The sequence below is a fragment of the Rousettus aegyptiacus genome, unplaced genomic scaffold, assembly GCF_014176215.1.
Source record: "Rousettus aegyptiacus isolate mRouAeg1 unplaced genomic scaffold, mRouAeg1.p scaffold_m13_p_17, whole genome shotgun sequence".
Taxonomy (NCBI): domain Eukaryota; kingdom Metazoa; phylum Chordata; class Mammalia; order Chiroptera; family Pteropodidae; genus Rousettus; species Rousettus aegyptiacus.
This window is the reverse complement of record NW_023416292.1, coordinates 8,793,660-8,816,554: the sequence shown is the minus strand read 5'-3', so window position 1 is coordinate 8,816,554 and position 22,895 is coordinate 8,793,660. Positions and strand designations below refer to the sequence as shown.

The 22,895-nt window shown below is 33.9% G+C and overlaps 1 protein-coding gene across 2 annotated transcripts in view; it reads right to left on the bottom strand.

Moving 5' to 3' along the window:
- Positions 1-22,895, bottom strand: part of PPP2R5A (protein phosphatase 2 regulatory subunit B'alpha) — a 63,006-nt gene that overhangs the window by 4,912 nt on the left and 35,199 nt on the right. The window contains exons 4-12 of one of the 2 annotated variants that reach the window (XR_001599601.2): positions 14,620-14,712; positions 11,318-11,461; positions 10,148-10,207; positions 8,976-9,084; positions 8,283-8,336; positions 3,586-3,636; positions 3,229-3,348; positions 3,024-3,151; positions 2,154-2,255 (exon numbers count right to left, since the gene is read on the bottom strand). Coding sequence is in view for 1 of the 2 variants with exons in the window: in XM_016166461.2 (XP_016021947.1) it covers positions 2,154-2,255; positions 3,024-3,151; positions 3,229-3,348; positions 3,586-3,636; positions 8,283-8,336; positions 8,976-9,084; positions 10,148-10,207; positions 11,318-11,448; positions 14,620-14,712 (848 nt within the window). In the remaining variant the exon portion in view is untranslated. The remainder of the gene's footprint in view (positions 1-2,153; positions 2,256-3,023; positions 3,152-3,228; positions 3,349-3,585; positions 3,637-8,282; positions 8,337-8,975; positions 9,085-10,147; positions 10,208-11,317; positions 11,462-14,619; positions 14,713-22,895) is intronic. The other variant, XM_016166461.2, reaches the window with a different exon arrangement.

Below are 22,895 nucleotides of genomic sequence, written 5' to 3'. Positions count from 1 at the left end.
GATATTGTTTTGTTTTTGTAGTTCTGTCCTTTCTTCTCTTGCTTCTCTTGTATGTAGATGACTTTCTATAGTGTTTGGATGCCTTTATTTCTTATCTATCTTTTATAGATTTGGGGTTTGTGGTTATTGCATGCTTCTCATATACCAAGTTAGCAGTCTCTTTTAAGTTGATGGTTGCTTAAGTTTGAACACATTCTAAAATCACTATCTTTTTTATTTATCCCATAATTTGTTATGACTGCACATGATTTTCCTACTTTTTTCTGTTTATAACTAGTTTTCAGTTTGTTGATCCAATGCTTTTACTGTTTGCCTTTGTCAGTGAAAATTATGTGTACTATTCATATTTTTGATCTATTTAACATTTCTTGTTATACTGGTTTAGTGTTGTTGATCTCCTTTAGGTTTTTCTTGCCTGGGAAGTCATCTTCCCTTTGATTCTAAATCATAGCCTTGCTGGGTAATCTTGCTTGTAAGTCATTGCGTTTTATCATTTTCATGCCTTTCCCTTCTGGCCTGCAAAACTTCTGTTGAGAAATCACCTGCCAGTCTAATGGGAGCTCCCTGATAGGCAACACTGCTTTTCTCATGCTACTTTAAGATTTTTGTCTTTAACCTTTGGTATTTTAATTATGATGTGTGTGTGGATCTTCTTTGGGTTCACCTTGTTTGGGACTCTGGGTTTCCTGGACTTGTATGTCTATTTCCTTTACCAGGCAGCGAAGTCCAGAGCCAAGTGAGCCCATGCACAGGCCCTTGAGAGGAATGATGGGGCCCTGGCACGCCTCCGTCTGATGCAATCCCCGCTGGTTTTTTCTCAGCTAGATGTTATGGGGGACTTCTCAGCTGAGATATCCCTGATTCCTAATCACCACATTGTGGGTGCGTGACCTGCCAGTTCCACGTCTCTGCCCTTTCTTTCAGTTATAGGACTTCTTCATCTTCAGGTGGTTCTCAATGATGGTTGTGTGACTTCGATGTGGTCATGGGAGGTGAGCACAGTGTTACCTACTCTACCTTCTTGACAAAATACTTTTACATTCACTTTCTCACATACACCTTGTTTACAGACAGATGGCTGCGAGTTCAGTCTGGAGCCATTTCTGGGTGGAATCCATATCCTTTATCTTAATCTCTCAAAAACTATTTTAAATTTTATTTCAACTACTTAATTCTAAGGAAAACGTTTCTGAATACCTTGGGCTAAGCTATTCTGAAGAGCTATGTTTTAAAAAAAACACACGCTTATAGTTCTGCAGTTATGAACAGTTTAAGGGGACAAAGGTACTGATTTATGCAGGTCGTTAAGATACTGTTTGTAATTATGTGAACTATACATTGTGAACTATACATTTTTCAGATGTTTCATAAGATCCTAGTCGTCTTTTCATTTTTCCTGGGGATCAAAGACTACATACCTAATTTCTATTCCTGAAAGGTGCTAGTTAAAAGAAATATTGCTGAACCTAAATGGCCTTGAACTACCCTTTCTCTACTTGCCATAAGAAAATGCAGAGTAGGAACTTATTGGGTAACATGCTTATTAGAAGTAAATGGTAGCTATTATCCTCAAATGCCAGATAAACTCAGGTAAAGTGATTATTTTGTATGAAATTCTCAAAAAAGAGGTAACCACTAAGTCAAGTTTCTGAATGCTATTCTCAAAAGTATGTACTGCAAGAAAAATTATTAACAGTACTGAGCCCTAGGCATATCATTATGAGAGTTTCCTCTTCCCAAAAGAGCTATGCTGACTTTAAAATACAACCTTATTAAATGCGCAGCTTAAAAACAAACTGTTGTGCAAGGAGCATATGTGAGCAAGATAGAAGCCATGTGGATGAAAATGATTTTTATATTAAAAATCAAATTGTATAAAATAGTATTTAAAATTTAGCATAAATTGTAGTTCACGATGCTACCAGACTGATGAAGTCTAAGCCTCAGAATGAGATCAAAATGAGGGTTTATGATCCACATTAAAATCATAATCTAACCATAAAGGGATACTTACCTGGAAACGACTTAAAAGTGTTTCAAATTGTAATGCTTAATGTAACTGATGCCTTAAACATTATAATTTTAACTTAGATATCTTAGATACATTTAACCTAAAATGTATAGATAACTTTGTACTTAAAAATATCAAATACCTTTGTCTTTCAGCTTTGTACGAGCTAGTAAGGTCATCAAAAAGCTTGCCATTCATTTCCATTAAGGTTTTCAGCACATTGTAGACCAGTGCTACAATGGTCCTAAAAGGAAAATAAGCCAGTGCCGGGTTATTGACACTAGTAAGGGATAAACACAACACGATCATCTCTGAAGTGGGTTAAGGGTTGCCTGGTTCACTTAATCCATTTTAGACATGATAAACTGAAATGCAAGAGGTTTAGCAACTGGCTCCAGGTCATGGAGCCAGTGGGGGTAGGGGTGATCTGATTCCAAAACTCATGTCCTTCCCACTGTATCATGCTCAGATCAAACCCACTAAAAATGTGGTTATCTTTACATCTGCTCTAGAGTCTCAAAAACCAAATAACAGCATTAAAAGAAGATCCAACTACCAAAACTTTAAGTAGAAAGCAGGATAAGGACATCACAGAAGGTAGAACATGCGATGTAAACATCACTGACACAACCGTCGGCACTTCAGCTTCTCCCTGGCATGGTGCTATCTGCAGAGGTGAGGCTGTCACTGGCAGCACGGCATTCACTCACACAGTCATTTCTGCACCTGCCACAAATGCTGGGCTGGGCTCCCCAACAGGGGTTGACCACACATTGCTGCAGAATGTCACACCAGACAGTCCCACCTTTAGGGAGATTTGTAATTTTAAGCGCATACAGACACATTCACAGCTTTATAAAGCTGTGTATAAAGTACAGCAGAGAATAAAATTATGTGATGTTAACCTTGGAATAACTTACAAACAGGTATAGGTTTCATGTATCAGTCAGGAGATCAAATGACAAAACGACAAAACAGTAAAAACCAAAAAGACAAGAAAAAGTACACTTACTGATTCCAGTGTTCTTTGGAGATTTTGTACAAACTACCAAACATGATTGGCAGAATTTTATCGATATTCTCCTCAATCAAACTAAGAATATATTCATTATTCCAGAAGTACAATGCCCTTTCTGCAACCTAAAAAAGACATTTATAAATGTGAAAACTAAAAGAGAAAAGAAATGTAAAAAATGGCTTCACTGAAAACATTATACCTGAAAATGAGAACTGGATACACTCTTGGATATCTGCTTAAAAAGGGGCTCTTCAATTTTTTTGAACTGTGTTGGTTCGATGACATCTAAGATTTCTTCAATTTCTCCTAAAAACATCACCTAGGTTAAAAAAAATTTAAGAAACTATGACAAATTATATAACATAGAAAACAAAGATGAGATTAATCCACAAATTACACTGTGGACAAAAAAGGTCTTGACAGCTATTCTGCGGTCTCCCCAATCCCCAAAGAACATCTCCTGCTTGGGAGCAGACAATAGAGGCATAGTCTATAGCCCTGAAATTCAGAGTTCTCATAAAACGCACTATTTTTGTTGAATAAAACCAAAACCCACCTCTTTCTGACTGCACGTTTTTGGCCAAAATTTCAGCAATCCTCTGATCACCTGCAAAGAGGGGAAAGTTTAGCCTGAATTAAGCAATGGTTAGCCCAAGAAATTTTAAATTGGGATTATATCAGTATTTATTCTGAAGTAGATCAATATTATTTAATATCTAAGCATATCTTCAGATATTTGCTCAGCTTTATACTATTAATATTTACTGAGGACCTTTGTACCAGATATTGTTCTATATGCTAAGGACGTAGTGATCGACAAGGTAGATGGGGTCCTTGATTTTCATGAAGCTGGGAGATCAACATTAAGTACTACTGACTACCAGAAAAATATGACTGCTAGGGCGAGGGAGGTAGGTTATTGGAGAAACTAAGGGACAGATAATTCCTATTATTTAAACCACTATGAAGCACCAAAAAAGCTAGAAAGTTTTCCAGTTTAAAATCTGTATTAAACTGAGTATAACAGCATATTAACAGAATAATACTACCTGCCCAATTATAACTTACTCCAGAAATTCCAGGATGGTTCAAAACTCTTTAGAGTTAAGAAAAAACTGTGAATATCTCAAAAGATATTGATATTTTGACTATTCTGACAAATTTTAAAGCTAGAACTAAGAATTTATCAGAAACCATCAGAAATAGCCTGTAGATCCATCTGGGCCTGGTACTTTTGTGGAAACAGATTTCTGACAGCCTTTTAGGCTATTTTGTAGTTATTGGTCTGGTCCTGTAATGAATGCTCACTCAAACCAGAAGTGGGGAGAACACTGCTCTGGAGCCAATCCAGTAAGATGCAAAGGATCTGATGAATAATTTTGGAAAGGAATACCAGAATTATTTGTCTGACTATATAACATACATTTTTTTTATAATTTTAAAATAATTGCATTCAAAATAAGTATATAAAATGAGTAGGAAAAATTAAAATATGAAAATTCAATATATGGACAGATAAAAGATTTAAAAATCAATACTTTTATAAAACAAAGCATCAATAATAACAGATGAAAAAAGGGACTAAGGCACAAAGAATAAAATTTTAAGAAGTATTTAAGATTTATATGAAGAAAACAAAAACTTTACTGAATATCATGAAAGTATAAATAGATGAGATGATTCAGTATTGTACAGATTTCTCCTTTATAAATTTCAAATGCCAATTGAATTATTTTCTGAAACTAGAAACATTCTAAAATCCATATATGTAAGCAAATAACTAAGAATTTCTCAGGGAGGGAGAAAGTTAATGGAGCAGAATGTGCACTACTAATGTCAGCAATTAAAACAAGATGGCATTAGCATGGAAACTGACAGAAAAGATATAGGAAATAGAGGACTATCTAGACAGACTCATGTATATATGGGGTTTAATATGTGACAAAAGAGGCATTTCAGTTCTACAAGAAACAAATGAATTAGTCAATTAAGTGGTGGTAGCTGGACTGGTGGCTCACCATTTAGAACTCAAAACTGCAGCTCCTATGCTGGAGAGGCCCATGTGACAAGTAATCGAGGATGGCCTCTGGGCCACCAGCCAGCTAGGAACTGGGGCCCTCAGTCCAACAGCACCTGAGGAAATGGATTCTACCACAACCACGTGAACTGAGAAGCAGACCTCTGCCCGTCTGAGCCTTTGTACGAGACCTCAGCCCTCACAACACTGTCACTGCAGCCCTGTAAGAAGCTTTGACACAGAAGACCCAACCAGATCATGCTGGGATTCCTGACTCACAGAAATTATTAGATAATAAATGTTCATTGTTTTACGCCACTAAATTTTGTGATAATTTGTCATTCAACAATAGAAGACTAATACAGTTCCTTACCCTTTAACACAAATTTTGATTTCAAAGAGGGAATGTCGAATGGTGGCCTTCAAAAAGATGTCTATATCCTATTTTCTAGAACCTATGAATGCGACTTATTTGGAAGATGGATCTTTACAGATAAAATTTAGGATCTCACGATGAAATCATCCTGGTTTATCTGTGTGGGCCCTAAATCAAATGAGAAATGTCCTTATAAGAGACACACAAAGGAGACAGAAAAAGAGGCAGCAATATGAGATTGCAGCGATGCAGCCACACAGCGAGGAACACTGGAGATGGCAGAAACTGTAGAAGGCGAGGAACGGAATCACCCCTAGAGCATCTGGAGGGCGCACGGCCCTGACTTTGATTTTGGACTTCTGGCCCTCAGTACCATGAGAGTAAATTTCTATTATTTTGAGCTGCAGGTTTGTGGTAATTCATAATGGCAGCCTTAGGAAACAATTATAAAGCTTTTTTTATAATCTCAGAGGGCAGAAGAATTTTTCTTAGCATGACAACAAAGCCAGAAATCATAATGACAAATAGATTCTACTACATCAATTTCTTTTTAGTTAAGACAAAGATTAAAAACTATATATTCAAAGTTAAAAACTCCAAATGGATAAAAAAAATTTTGCACGATGTAAATTAGGAAAAGAATTAAAAGCAGGCAAAATACAAAAATATAATCAATAACCACATAAAGGATGGCTCAATCCCTGTAATTAAAAAAACACAACCAATTGGAATAATATACCTATTCCAACTACCAAAGTTTTAAAACTTAATGTTCTGCATTGGCTAGGGTGAGAGAAAACAGGCATCTTTAACTATGGATTGGAACTTAAAATTTTCAAACTTTTTGGAAGGCAACTAGAATATGTACATTCTAGTGCTCATGTACTCTGGCCCAGCAACATGATTTTAAATTATTTGGCTTAAAAAAGTTTATGTACAGTAAAATATCTATGTATATTTTTTAGTATACAGTTCTGAGGGGTTTTATACAGATTTTTTTTTTTTTTTTGGTAACCAATACTACAGATAAGACACAACAATTCCAACACTGTTCAGTTCCAACAATTCCAACATCCCTTCACCTAGCAACATGTTCATGAAAACTCCAGTAATTCAAGTGGCCATTAGTAGAGGACTGATTAAATATGTTAGAGAAATCTGTGTAATGGAATCTGATGCTACCAATGAAAAAAGCAGATTTATATGGAAAGACATCTATATTCTGTTGAGAGGTGAAAGAAACTGGTCAGCACTGTCCTTCTGTTTAACCCACACATAGATAAATAGAAAATTTCTAGAAATATATTCACCAGCTTACATGGTTATCTCCAGTAGACAAGATTTCAAAGAACTTGTTCCACATTTTGCTTTATGATTTTGCATGTGTGACCAAACTAACACATTACTTTCATAAACAGAAGTAACAATAAAGTCATTTCCATTTTAGAAAATAAAATAATTTTTAAGATTTAGGTACATAAAAAATATAAACTAGCCAAAGCTCTGACTTATTTATAATTTGTAGGAAGCTTTGATATGAATGCCAGGTTTCTAGAAAATGAGTAATAAGGCTCAGACCCAGGTAAAATGGCTATAATTTGGGTGCTGGAATGGCATAAGGTAGAAACTGCCAAGATTGCTTGTATCTACAGATCTTTATGACATGAAAAATGTTTTTGTCAGCTTGGACATTTACCTTACTATCTCCTCATCCTGCTCCTAATTCCATTAACTCACCTAAGCCAGATGTCCGGCCTTCGTCCCTCTAATCTACTCTTAAATCACTCATCTCCTCTATCATCCCATATTAATTTACTTAAATTATATCTGTTTACTATTCACCAAGCATGAACCATGACTTATTTTATGTTATAGGTTTTCTATGTCTCAATTCTAATGAAAGTTATGGATCTGTATTAGGTTTTAAGCTACTGTAGAGATTTAATGGTTTCATGTAAATATTGGGCTTCCAATTCTGGTTTTTAAAAACCATTTTTAGCTGTTTCCAGAAAGAACTGCAAGTCTAAAAAAACTCAAAATATCAGAGTGGAGAAATATCTTTCGTTCCTTCACACAGACAAAGGTCAAATAAAAGGGAGAATACTAAGTCTGTCAGTTTTCCAAGCATCCCTAGGGATAGCCTCAAAGTCCATAATGTACAGGAACAGTTTAAATCTTTTAAACTCTTTGCTATTCTTTAAGGACTCAGTTTAAATATTTAGATTTAGGATATCTAGAAAGCCCTCTCTCAAAATATTTAGTTCACCAAGGTTAAAGTTTTGTTTTCTATGCTTTAATTCTTGTCTTTGAATTTTCAATTTTCATAACATTTTTATTTTCCCCTGAATCTTCACATGATAGTCAAATAGTAAGCAATAGAATTCAAATACTGAATTGCTCTGCTGATTCCAAAAGTAAAACTTCATTCCAAGATTTTACCGTAATTACCAAAGGCAAGGGAGGTGTTTTCGATCCCTTTTACATGGTTTAACCATTAATAAGGGGGAAAAGCCTATTTCTAAAGACAAAACTCAAGGGAATAATTTTGGGACTTCCACAGTATGTTTTAATTTTAAAAGGTGAATGACGATTAAAAAGATTATCAGTGAAGATCATTTGATCCTGTCATCGCGCATCTCTACTGTATGTTAATGTATATTTAACTTATTCAAGACACGTAACTCATGAGAACACCCCCTCCCAACAGCGTTCTTTGAATGCAGATGCATCTCGCCAAGCCATTTAAATGATTTTAAAAATACATTACTGTTTAATAGTTCTAACAGTATGTACCGTATAAAGAAAGGTACAATGAAATGCTACAATGCAGACTCAAAACAAAAACGAACAGAATACTTACTGGTTCTGTTAGCGTTGTATCTTTCTCCAGGAACTGTACAACACAGTAGGCTAGCTAAAATGTAAGGGACAGTTTGTAAATATTACCAAGTGAAGTAAGTTAGTGATGCAGGATTTTTATATTTAGCTAACAAAAATGACTACCCAATTTTGATAAATTTTACTTGTTTAATCTCAGTATATAAAAATTAATGTACTCACAACTGTGTAACTTTTTAACCTTGAAAGTAACTTGTAGTTCAAAACAGATGTTCTTTTTTTCAGTAGTAACTTCTGAATATAAAGTTAATTGAAGTTAAGACTAGAGCCAACAGTTTTTCAGCATGTATGCCTATGCGGATGTATTATTCTCTAAATATTAACAGAAGAGACTAACATCATTCTCTAACTAGCTTATCATAGCTAAATGGAACATTATACGCAGATTTGTGAGATTTAACATCACACAATTAAGTCAGGGCCTAGACTAGAAAAGAACTTGGATATTATCCTTCCTATATCTACACTTAATATCCACTGAGCTTATTTAACAACACTAAATACTTTTAAATCACAAAAATTTGCTCTGGGCAACTTAAAAGAAAATTGCTCAATTATTACTTAAAATTGCTACCTCAGTATTTCTCAATTTCTCTGCCTTTATATCAGTCTCTGAAACAGTCTTCATTTCATTTGAAATTTTTCTGAAACTTACCTGAGCATGAAACAAAGCTAATCCTTTTGCAGTATGCATGGGAATAAGAACCTTCATTAGAAATTGTTTATGTTCTGCTTTCAGTGGCAATGCAAAGCCATTGATAATACTGGAGGGAAAAAAAAAGGCAGGGGAGAGGTTAAGCAGTTACTATATTTCTAAAAGTTGTTATATCCATGAGTACATAAAGAACAGTGTTCTGCTTCAGTCCTGGTATTGAATTACTTACTCATCTCAAACTACTTATACTATTACCATAAAATATTTCCTCTAAGGTCATTCAGGGATGCCAAAAGAAAACCAGGTCTGCCAGTTAATGTCCCAGTAAGCAATTTATTATTATTATTTTATATTAGATTCAGGTAGACAGTACAATGGTTAGACATTTACATAGTTTATGAAATGACTCCCCAACCCCACCCCTGGCACTACATATGGCCCCAGCAAGGAGTTTTTATCTTCATTTTCTATAAAAGCCTATCACTTTATTTATGCATTGTTGCCTTTATTTTTCCTCCCTAAAGCTACAGGAGAGTTAATATCGCAATACTGTTAATAAATTCCAATATTTTTCCAAAGTTAATGGGTAGTTTCTCTTCCTTTATTGAAGGATCGGAAATTAAGTAGTTCTCTCCATGATCATTCTCTAAATGTTAATAGAGGAGACTAAAAATCATTCTCTAATACAAATAAAGGGGTCTAAACTCTCAAGTTAATACTGCTGTGTGGTGAATAAGGAAGGCAAAATGTTCATGTAAACTAAAATCAAAGGCTGTAGAATCTTCTAAAAAGAACAGGTGGATTAGGAATGGTCTATCAGCATCTGAACAAGAATTCTTGAAATTTCTTCAAAGATTCACTACAGCTTATTTCATCTCTTCCCAGTCAGACCCTATAAATTTGTGAAGCAGTCTGGCAAAATCAGGCATAAAACATGCCATAGCTTCAAAAGCAGGAAGCCTGTACTGAAATAGATATCTTGCATGGCAGTTCTTTAACATGCTGACCCCCTAAAAACCTATAATAAGAATACAGTTGAAAAACTATGTCTTGTGCTCTATAATTAAACTCTAAAATATGAAATAATAATCTGCAACCCCAGCTCAGATTTTAATACATAAAACATTCAAGTTACTTAATTCTTAAAAATAAATTTAAAAAAACTGACCTACCTTCCTAATATTTCAAGGAGTTCAGCAACACCATTGAAATGTTCTGTTTCATATATAAACCTAAATTTCAAATAAAGATAATGTAATGAAAAAATCAAACATGAGAAAGCTAAATTGAACAGGAAGGTAAAAAAATCAAACTGAAAGACAACTGTAAGAACCACACAAGCATGATTTAAGAATTCTTTAGAAACTATTTTGTCCCAAATCAGTTATTTCTTAGAAATCATAAAAAGGCCTATTTCCTACTAAACCAGACACTTTATTTCCTATTTAAACATACTTTTGCTAAAACTTGCTATATGTTAATAGATTTTCACCTGGGATATTTTATTTTACTTAAAAATTTAAGAGAAAGATGGGTTTTCTTAAGGGAATACTTTTCAAAATAGGAAACCTCTACTCATAGGAAAATCCAAGAGAAAAGTACCCATATGTAATAAAGCTTCTTTTATTCAGAATTTCTATTAACTTAAACTGCACAGGCTGCCTAGCTTTCTAAGATTAGGCTTACCTTTAAAGTAGGGAGTCAAACTCAAATGACTACAGGACAGGAAAGGTATCACAGAGACTAAGGTAGATTTAGCAGGGGATGACACAGAACTGGAGAAAAATGCTCTTTCTAGAGGAGGCAGCTGATATTTATAATTGTTACAATGTGGAAATGTTAGCCTTATTTTGCCAGATTTTCACTTAAAACAAACCAAACCTGAAGTGTAGGTATTAAAAGTGAAATCTCCTAATTTGAAGCAACTACTTAACAGACTATCATTTATAAAGTAGTCAAAAGATAGGCTGTCCATAAGTTTAATTAGCTCTGTCAGAAAGTCAAATGAAAGTACTTCCAAGAGCTAGCTATTATTTTAAATAGTATTTATACAGAAATTTTTCAAACAAAAAGCTCAAAGAAATAAATCCTCCTCACAATAAGTCTTAAAAAAGCAATCCTTGTATTACTTTTAAAAACTCTTCATTACTACTATCCACATAGATGAAAAGCAGGTTACAAATTTCTACAGTTAGATGCAATTAAATGATGTCCACAAAATATGCTACAAATGACTATCAGTTAAATCTATAGATTTCAGATATTAAAAATTAACCTAAAGGAACTAGAATAAAAAAATGTGAAGGGGAAAAACACTATATATGAATATATGGCCAATTTACCTGAGGAAAATGTTGTTAATTTGTTTTCTGATGAATGCTCTTAATCCAAGAAATTTCCCATAAATTCGATGAAGAACAGTCTTCAGAAAGTCACGTTCTCTGGGATCTTCACTATCAAAAAGCTCCAGGAGCTTTAAAAAAAATCTGAGAAATTACTTTTTAAAAATAATCGAGTTAAAACTTCACTTTATTCTAATATTGATATTAAGAGAACTCATGAAATCATTTAAAACATTTTAAAGATTCTGCCTTATCAGACTGATTATCTTGCTAAAGAGTAAAGCTAAAGAAAAGCATAAGACATATTTCTTTTTGCTTACTATAAAAAAAATGACACAACAAATAATAATATAAACACTTTTAAAAATGGATTTTTTTTTGCCTTTCCACTCATTTAAAAATTCTATCCTCATCTTGACTACTAAACATAGCCCATAATTTTAGTGTTGAAATTTGGGAAATTTTTAAATGTTTTTTTTTTAACAGTAAATCACAATTACATATAATAAAATCTTAAGCTTGTAGATTCCAAGTCATTAAATAAATGAAGTTTAAAAATATACATGTGCAAACATATATATTCAATTTACTAGAAAGATTTAAACCAAGGCTGCTGCTTTTGTGATTTTACTCTACAAAAATTCAAGTCATGATGCCAATTGATCAAACATTAATATTTAGTTAATAAACTATTGGAAAATACATGCTAATAGTGGAAATCATTCATGAACTAACACTGAAATGAAAGATGGGACCACAAATTTTCATTTAAAGTTAGCTTAGCAAATGACTGAAAAATTTTAAACCAATTCAAACTGGCCAAATCAGCATTTTCCTGTTCCTCTACACAACTCTTCAGCAAAGGCAGGATGATAGAGATCTTTGAAAAATTTAAAGTCAAAAGCATAAATTTCTATTTTACAATAGTAAATAGAATTTCTTCTGTAAAAAAAAATTTTATTTAAAAAAATGGGGTTTCTTAGGAAAAAATATAAAATAATCTCTCCACAGAACATAATTCCATATGAAGTCATCGTCAAGGAATCTTCTGTTCTATACTTTGGTACCGATAATTAGTGAAGATGGCAAGCTCTGAACCTCAATGGAAGTTCTTTTTCCATTCTGTCTTGAGTCATATGTAACTGTTTACATGTGCATCTCTTCTACTAGAGTAGATATTTTGAGATTAGTGATGACTTTAGTCATATTTATATCCCCCTATTTGCGAGGTTACGGAACTTGTTATGAGGCTCCAGCAAAACCATCCATGGAGCATGAGAATTTATGTTACTATACCTAATAAATTCAGCTCAAATTAATACAAGTTGATCCTCCTCAGGGAAAAAATATTTAGAGAATAGTTGTTAGCTAAGTGTCAAATCTAAATAAATCTATTCTGAAATATTATTAATCTAAATAAAAGTCTATTTAGATATAAAATATTAACATAATGACACACAAAACTAGTACTCGGGAAACATGTTTCTTATTCTGGCTCTGATACTTTAACTGCTTTTGAGGGTAATTCACAGCCTGTGAGCCCGTTTATTCATTAGTAAAATGAGAAAGGTTGATTTTTTTTTTTTTTTTAAAGAGGTCAGAGTCTAGTTCAAATCCTGGTTGTGCCATGTGAAACTGGACATGGTCTCGCTCTTTACACAAGGACAGTGCATGGCGCATAGAAAGCACTCAGTAATTCTCAGCTTCCCCCTTTCTTCTGAAATCCTGTGATTTGAACATAACCTGAAGCTATGCGATTGTTTTTTTCTCTTGAAAAATGTCCAGATTTATGCTTTAGATTTTTCTTATACTTCTAAGTCTTAAAATGTACCACCTAGCCAAATAATTTCAAAATACAAAAGCTGAAAATTCCCATACGTACTATTTATTAAAGCAACACACTAAGAATACCTCAAAGAAATGATCTGTGAACAGTTATATAAACTGCTAAAAATAAGTTATTGGGCCTTGGCTTCTCAGCTAATTCAGACATTTAAAGTAGAAAGTGGAAAATGGGTCCCACCCTGCCAGTTTTCTTCTTGTTCCCCCTCAAAACCCTGAATACTGAATAATCCAGCAGCTGTAGGCTGAGGAAGTACTAAGGCGGTCAGTTGTTCCTCTCAACCTATTATCTTAAATTTAATATGGCATTACTAGAGTTCCTTAATATACTGTACCCCTTTATTCCTTTTGTAGCACACAAGAACTACAGGAAGAAATATACATTTGCAACTACAAAATAACGCAGTTTCACTTAATTTTTACTTATACTTGAAATGTACATTTTACTAACACACCTATTTTTTCTTCATTGTTTACCTGAATGGCTGAAAGACACATTCTTGATGATCTTCATTTACAAATACATTCACAGCAACTAGTTAGAATACTTTATATGAGGTCAGGTTAGTTACAAATGACCAAAAATGAACTCCAAATGTGTGGGACGCATGTTTGTAGCATCTTTATCATACGGGACACACGGTGGTGGTAGAGAAGGTCCTTGTACTAACTTTAACCCTGGCCTCAGCTCTGGCACTACCCTTTGCCCATCTTCTACCTTTCTTTAAAATGCAAATAACCACAGAAGAGAGCATTAAATTCCTAATGAGAACATTCATACTGATAAGTAAAAGAGAAAGTGGGCCTAAAAAGGTTTGGTCTACTTCACAATTTCGTCTAGGGCCAGCCAATTCCACATTGTTAAAAAGAGGCCTTTCGCATTCTGAGAAATTAACAGCTAATAACCAATTTATAAAAAGAAGGACAGCATCGCATGTGTTTAACCCCTATCTCCTTTTCTTCTTAAAGATCTCATTTTATCTGTGGTATAGAATTAGGTGGCTAGAATGCCTTAAGGTGGAAAGGGGGAAGGAAAAGGAAAGGTAATTGATACTTGATGACAGGCAAGGAGCCATTTCTTTCCCCTCTGTCATTTCGAAGTCACAATGCTTAAAACATACGTTAAGTTGAAGTTCAAAGCCTTAAAATTAAAAAAAAAAAAAAAGTTTATGATAAGACTGCAAGGTCATAACAAATTTTCTCAGATATTGCAGAAAGGCATCTTTTCTGGACTTTATAAAATAACTGAGAATCTAGGATTGGATAGGATAATTTGATTGACTTCATCAGAAGCTCACCCTTCAAAGCTTCTTTTATCCTAACTGGCAAGAATATTAAGTATCGCTAAACTGAAATAAACCATTAAAGCTTTTTAAAAAACTACACTACTTAAATCGCATTAATAAATCATTGCTAAAATGAATGAATATAAGAAAATTTAAGATATAAGAATTCCTTACCTGTTGTACAAATTTCTGATCAATGTATCGTTTTGCAATGCTAGGCTGGAAATCAGGGCTCTCCAAAAATCTTAAGAAGAATTCATACACCAACTATGAGAGAAAGTTAAATAAAAAATGATGGTACCTATAAAATGTTACCCTAGGTTATCACGTCATACCAAAAACACACCTTCTTTACCGACTTAGTAGGGAGATTTCAGATATCATTATAAAATGTGATAAGCTAGTAATGGTTTTTTAAAAAAACTACATATTTACAATTTGGGCTCCTAAGTGGAATTACAGGAGCCAGAAAATAAAGACAGTGCCTATAAAATATTTAATTAAGAAGATTATTTTGCAGTTCATATTCACTGGCAACATGTGGTTTCTTCAGTGGACTACTAAACTATCTCAATTTAATCTCCAGAGTTTGTTAAATACAGGCCCAGAAACATCTAGATAAGAGTAAGCTAGACTGCAAGGGGCAGTGTATTAATAAAAAGAACTTCAGTGGGAAAAATTAAATCAAAACCAGCATGCCTTATCCACACTTGAGAAATAATGAGCCAAATTATGTAAGTGCAGGGCTCAGGAAGAAATGTCTGCACCACAGTGAATAAACTAGAAGTCATGGGAGGACTTCTTAAAAAGTACCAACGAGCATCTTAAAAGTAACAGCAAATGTTCACTTGCTACCACAAATCAGAATTTGGATATTTAGTACAATTTGCCTCCATTATACCAACATCTGTCTTTTAAGTAGAAAGGCAAATACACTGAAGTTTTTTTTTCATTGTAACCTAACAGCTATAAAAGGCAGGAGGAAAGTCCAAAATATACCTTAATTTATTAGCTATTAAACAACATATAAATCTGGCACGCTAAAAATAAAAAGGCAGGATTAGATCCCATGGTAAAAACTCATTCAATAAACATTTAGGTAGCCAGTTTGGCCAAAAATAGAAGAAACAAGGAAAAAAAGACTGTTCCACTAAATGTACAAACCTCACAATATACAAAAATCATTACCAGATCTGAGCCCTATCATTCACCACAGAACAACACATTTTTCTTACTATGAAATCAGTAATATTCTAAGGCTAACAACAGTTTTGGGATCTGAGTAAATATTGTTTTTGTTTGATGCATCTTTGCAAAAGGAATGATGCCTGTCTGGTTTAATTATTATCTAATTTTTAATATTAAGTATGAATTAAGGATGTAACAAGAAGTTGATACCAATTTATTTATAAATAACCATCAACCACACACATGTAAAAAGATATACAAAAGTTATCAGAGTCCTCTGCAGGGTGAAGACAGTCTCATGGACTGCAACGCAGTTTCACTGGCACAACTTAGTGCCTATTTTCATGTCCAATACTGGACTACTGTCATATTGTGATATAATAAAAAAAATATATTTGGTCTTCATCCTTGGTTATTGGCACAGAGCTCCTAACTAAAACTCCTGGAACTTGCGAGTGAAAAGGGGGAAGAAGAGTATCTTTTGTTATTCATAATAAGCACCTTTCAACCAAACCTAAGCTTATGCTAATGAGGTGACTCTAGGATGAAGACTGGTTTTCACAGGAACTGACCCTGTGATCGGAAGGTTGGAACTTTCAGCCTCAACCTCCAATCCTTTAGGTAGGGTAGACGGGCTGAGGATGAGTTCAGTCACCAATGGCTAATGATTTAATTAACCATACCTACCTAATGGAACCACCATAAAATTCCTAAACAAAGGGTTTGGAGAACCTCTGGGTTGATGAACACGTTGAGCTTTACCTCCATAGTTTACCCTACGCATCTCTATTTGGCTGTTCCTGAACTGTGTAATAATAAACAGTTCAGGAACCTTTATAATAAACTTGGAACAGTAAATAAAGTGTTTCCCTGAGGTCTGAGCAATTATGGTAAATTACTGAACCCAAGGAGCGGGTCCTGGGAACTGCGGATGCGTAGCCAGCTAGTCAGAAGTATGGGAGTGCCATCTGAAGTTGGGGACTGTCCTGTGGAGGTGACTGAGCCCATCACCTCTGGGATCTGTGCTGAGTAGTAATGAATAAACGTTTGCAGAGAACTGGAAAATTTCTTAGTGTGGAAAATCCATACACTTGGTGTCAGACCTGTTGTGGGTAGAAGAAACAAAGTTTCCTTTAGCTACACATACTGTGAACTGACATCAGGCACTGTACAGCTCCAGAAAGCTCATTCACTACTTAGGGAGGTAAAACTAAAAACATAAAGTGGCATATACACAAAAATTATGTTGCACAGACGATGAGTGCAGGAGACATTTAGAAGGTGGCTCTACCACTGTGGAATAACGTCAACAGGAAAGGTTTGAAGGAGGACTGCATCTTGAGCTCTGCATTCAATATGATTTTGGATAAGCTAAGAAGGCAGGCAGGCTTTTACAGAAAGGTAGGACATTTCTTGAGAAGATGGTATAGGATATAGGTTGGTGGGTATGGAATCCGAGACTCAATCTTTATGAAGGACCCTAGGTTGAATGGAAGTTAAGATTCGTGGTAAGGTAGGACTAGGTTAAACAAGCATGGCATGCATGAGCCTATATACTACCTCTTAAGATTTGCATCGAAATATAGGGCTTAAGGTTTAATAGTTTTAAGAGTAATGGCATGTCCTTTGGAAGACTTACATGACATCACATTCCAGATCAAAATGAATCCTCTAAATCACATACAGTTGAAACCTGTGCCTATCATAGATACCACATATTATTTCTTACATAGTTTTCATCTGCATCATTTACCTGACACAATGAGCATTAAGTGACCAGTCAAAATTAGCAGCAAAGTGCTTTTATGCAGCCAACTTAGCACCACTAAAAAGATGACAAAAGGTTATCTAAATACATGTTGAATAATCCCAAACAGAGGCAGGTAGGAAAAACACCAGTGATTTACAGAGCTAAAAATCCTCAATATGGCACAGCTAAGACTATGCTTCTATAAAGTTGTACTGTGACCTCATTGTCACTCTCTCTTTACCCTTATCCTGCATTACCTTTTTTCTTGTATTTATCACATCCTGACTTTTCTATAGAAAAGTACCTGGAACACAAGAGATGCCCAGTAAATATTTACTGAATGAATAAAAATAATAGTTGTTGAAAGACTATTTCTGTTTAGTTATTGAAGTTTCTCAATGTACCAATATATGAAGAAGTAATTTGTCCAAGAATCTAAGAAACAGTGTTGCAAAGATCAGATACTTTTAGCAATGGATTTGTTTCGCTAATAAAAAAGCAAACTTCATATATGTTCAATGTATGGCTGATCATCCTACTTCTGTAAATCAGAACAACCAAAAATCAAACAAAAAAATCCTAAAAGATGCTAAAGAAGCTGTGGTACATATATACAATGGAACATTACTCAGCCATAAGATGAAATACTGCCATTTGTGACAACATGATGGACCTTGAGATAATCATGCTAAGCAAAATAAGCCAGACAGAAAAAGTTGAAAATCACATGCTATTGCTTATGTGTGGGATATGAACCCCAAAGCAACAAAGGAACAGGACAACAAACAGGGGATGGGGGAGGAGAGGGGAGGTAGACGAGGTAAAGGGGGTCAAATATAGGAGGACAGGGGGAGGGTGAAGTGGGTAAAGGGGATCAAATATATGGTAGCTGAAGGAAACTGGACTTTGAGTGATAAACACACAACAGAATATACAGATGTCAAATTATAATGTACACCTGAAAATTATAACTGTGTTAACCAATGTTACCCCAATAAACTTAATTAAAAAAAAAAACCCTAAAAGATGAAAGATAACTAAAAAGTGTAGGGAATGGAGGGTAATCTTACCATTCTACTGACCATGTCTTTCCTAAGATAGTGAAAATATATAAAATTTGGTCTTCATCAATAAAAATCTTTAGAAGAAAGTACAAAAGAAAATAACAGATGATTAAAGTATCTGAAAATAAGATCTATACAAAGAGCTAAAGGAACTGGAAATGTGTGGCCTAGAGAGGCAAGGCTGAGAAGCAACTTTAATGACCTACGAGTACACAAAAGGCTCTTTTCAAGGAGAATGGTGACTGAACATTTTCCAACCTCTATACAGAGGAAATCAATTTAAATGGTTTTAAAAAAACATTTAATGTATGAAAGAATTCATGTAAGAATTGACATATAATTTAGTGAGATATTTTATACATGAGCCTGGAACATTGCCTGGGACATGGTAAACACTAACAAAATTCTAGTTTCCTAAGAATCTTTTTTTTTCCTGTAACCTTTTAAAAATAGAACAGATTCTACATGAACCTTGAATAGTTTACATTTGATCAACCTAGTTTTCCCCCTGCTCTTTTATCTATAACTATTAAAAAGTTAATAATATTCACAATTAAAAAGATCGAAATAATAAAAGTTCCTCAACTTTAAATAAAGATAAAAGATGTTCCTTTTTCAGTTTCTGTATATAAATCTTAGTGTATTAGGCTATGATCTCTATCATTTTTTATTCTTAGAACATGCAAAAATTTTAAATACAGTATCTAGCCAAGAGCCATTTGAATGTGAAGGTGTACATTACAGAATACGTTATGTCCCCAGTTTAAATTTCTGATTATACAGACCATAAAGAAGAGCCCCTAACATACAGGTTATTCTTAAAAAGGTCTATATTCTAGTCAGTTCCTACATAATTACATTGTAATTAACTGGGCTACCAAAGAAAATAATTGATAAAAAAGAATGAAAATAATACACAATCTGCCTGCATTCCAGGCTGACACAGCAGCCAAGCCTCCCTAATTATCTAAAAAGCAGGTATACAGAAAATTACTATCTTGTTGGTCCTCAATAAATATAAGACAATAATACTTAGTAAAGAAATTAAATTTCCCAACTATCATATTCTATTCCAGGATGGTTTTCACTTTTGTCCACTTAAAAGTGTTTAATTGGAAAGGCAGGTTTGTTACAAGTTCATTAATTCTTCATGAAATAAAATGTGTCCAGTAAAATGCTAAAAAAAAATGAAAAATAACATAACTTCGTTAATAATTATCATGTTAATCCTACACTTAGGATATGACCAATCCCCTATGACAAGAAAAGGCCTTGGGTTCTTTATTCTGTTTATTTCATGATTCCACTGCTCATTAGCATTTTCATTAGTGTGGAAAAAAGGTAAACTGTAAAAGAGCACATATTTAGAAAATTAATGAAAAGGACTGGACAGACAAAAATTTGAAAGATTCTGAAATTGTGCGTATTCCCTCATTAAATGTTTATTTTTTGCCATATCAAATTAATTTCTAGCATCAAGGATCTGATAAGCTAAATGTAAAATGTAAACTTTAGTATAAAACATAAAATTCCAGGTGAACTGACTCAAAGTCCATTAACAACAGGAAAAGTAATTTTCATTGAACGAACTTCCTCAGTGCTACAACTCTCCATAATCTCATTTATCAGAGGCAAAGAAGAGCCAACATATGAATAGCAAGCAAGCACTCCCAAAGAAGAAAAAGCAGTGGAACAAAAGAAACATTAAAAAACTATTATTGAAGAAAACTTTTCAGAAATCAAAGTGGACTTTAACAGTGAAAGAACCAATTCAACTACCCAGAAAAATCACCACTTATGTATAGACCAGTAAAGCAATTTGCCATTAAAGGAAAAACATTGTTTGGAAATCCAGGCAAAAAGACTCAGTCTTAAGGGAAAGAAAATCAAACTGAAATCAGAAGACAACAGAATGACATATTTAAGGTACTGAACCTAGGATTTTATGTAAAATAACAGTTACAAACTGCTATTAAACATGTAAGAACTCAGGGCATAATGTTTCCATGAGCTCTTCTTCCAAAGAATGAGCTCCAAGTTACCAAGAAATGATTAGAGGACATAAGGATTGATGGTAAACATTAATTACCTGTAGAACTATTAAAAGGTGACAGAATAATATACAATTTGTTACATGTTCTAAACATGTAGGTAATATACAACTCTTAAAAACAGGGAGTTGGGGGAAGGATAGAGAAGAGTATATGAAAAGCAGAAGCAGCTTCGAAGTGCTATACAGGTATTTAGCATTTAGTGAAAGGATACTACTCTACATTAGATGCTAGGGAAGAAGAAAATGGGGGAAGAGACTACTTGCTAATTTCAGTACTGTTCAATCAAGGCAACCAATAAACTAGTTACAAAAGATAAAACTAAAAGTATAAAGGTAATTGTATAAAGGTAACTGAAAGAACAAAAAATATTCTTCCCAAATACCAAAAGTAGTATCTTTTAAGAAAAAAAGAAGAGCAAAGAAAACAGGCAGCATAGTTTTAAAAACTGCTGGGTTCTGTGCATATATTATCCCATTCGATCCTTACACAACCCTGGTTTATCCCAGGATACACAGAAGTTAAGCAGTTTAATCAAGGTCATGAATGTAGGAAAGTAGCAAAACTGGGATATGAGTGGAGGTCTGCCCCAGAACCACTTCCATTTCACCATGCTTTGTAATGATAATTCTCTTCTAAGAGTTTGCATATGTAAATTTTTGTTCCATTTAACAAAGACACATCTGTGTGTGTACAATTATACCTTTAGAAACTCATTTATGAGGTCTAAGGAAAAGTTCTGGCTAGTTGAATGATTTGAGAGATCTAATTTATTGTTAAAATAAAACTAGTATGAATTAAACCTCATAATAATTTGTATTTATCTATTTTAGGGCCACAGACTATATCTAGAAGAGGCGGTAAAGCTTTTAATAATTAAAATCAAAGGCTTTGGTGTGATACCTGAGTTGCAACTCTGATTCTGCCATTTACTATTTATATAATGTTGGGTAACATTCTTAATCTCTTTTAGCTTCGTCTAAGCTTATTTATGTGAACAATACCTACTTTATAGTATTACTATAATAATTAAAAGAGATGATGTATATAAAGCAGTTGCCACTATCTCTGGAATATGGTAAGTCCTCAATAAATGGTAGCTAATGTTATTGCTATTAATATAATTAGCTAAACATGATCAGCAGTCTTCCAAATACCATTGGTCATATATAGGCGAATATATGAAATTCTCTAGAAAACACTTCACTGTGCTTAACTACAGATTTTAGGTCATTATCTTAAAATATAAAGTCATATTTGAAGCATTAGGCAAAAATCCTTTGAGCTTGGTGACTTTTACTTTTTCCCTCAGAGCCTCACTTACTTTAAAAATAAGAAAATTATCTGTAACCTGAAGATGTCATCTGAGTATTCTCAGAGCATTTTAACTAGATATTTAAATAAAACAAATAAAACCCAATGCATAGTAAAAAACAAAACAATGATCATAAAGACTAGATATGCAAGAACATGAGTAAAAGAAACACTAAACACATGTGCGTATATTTTATAACTATAATGGAATCTTTGTAACAATTTTCATAGTATAGCATAAGTAGTATAAGATGATCTACCTGAATCCTAACTAAAGAGTTTGAGTTACTCGAGTATCAAATGAGGTAATGTCAATCTGATTCAGCTGAGTGAAGCCTAGATGATATTAATATTAAAGCCACAGATTTGAGGGGATGTTTGAATGAAGCAGAACTAGATAAAATTAGGGAACTTTAACAGAAGAATTTTGGTCTTGCCTATATAATAATTTTTTATTACCTATTTTCCAATTATTCTGAGGAGTGAGTTGTCACTTGATGGCATTTAAGACAAGACTACTATCCCTTCTTAGTGTGAACTAAAAAGATGTACTCCAGAGATGGACTTCTGGAATGACAGTGTGAGGACTCTGGTGAACTTGCTGTTCCACAGAAACAATGAAAAACAATTTGAGATGGTAGAAGAAAGAATAAGTGAATGTGAAGATAGGTCCAGAGAAATTATCCAGTTAGAGATGAAGAAAAAAAGTATGAACAAAAAATGAACAGAGCTTCAGAACTGTGGGGCACCATTAATCGTAACAACATAGCATGAGAGACTCCAAAGGAGAGGAGAAAGAGGCAGAAAATGTTTGAAGAAACAACTCAACTTTGATGAAAAATATTAATTTACAAAATGAGCTCTTAATTGGAACTCCAAGTAGAATAAAGTCAAAGAGGTCCACATCCGACATATCATAATCAACTGACAAAAATCAAAGACAAAGTGCTCAAAACAGCAAGAGTAAAATGTCAAATACATGAGGATCCTAAATAAGGTTAACAACTAACTGACCTGTCACCAGAAAACCATGGATGCTAGAAGACCAGTGGGATGACATCTTCGAAGTGTCGAAGGTAAAAA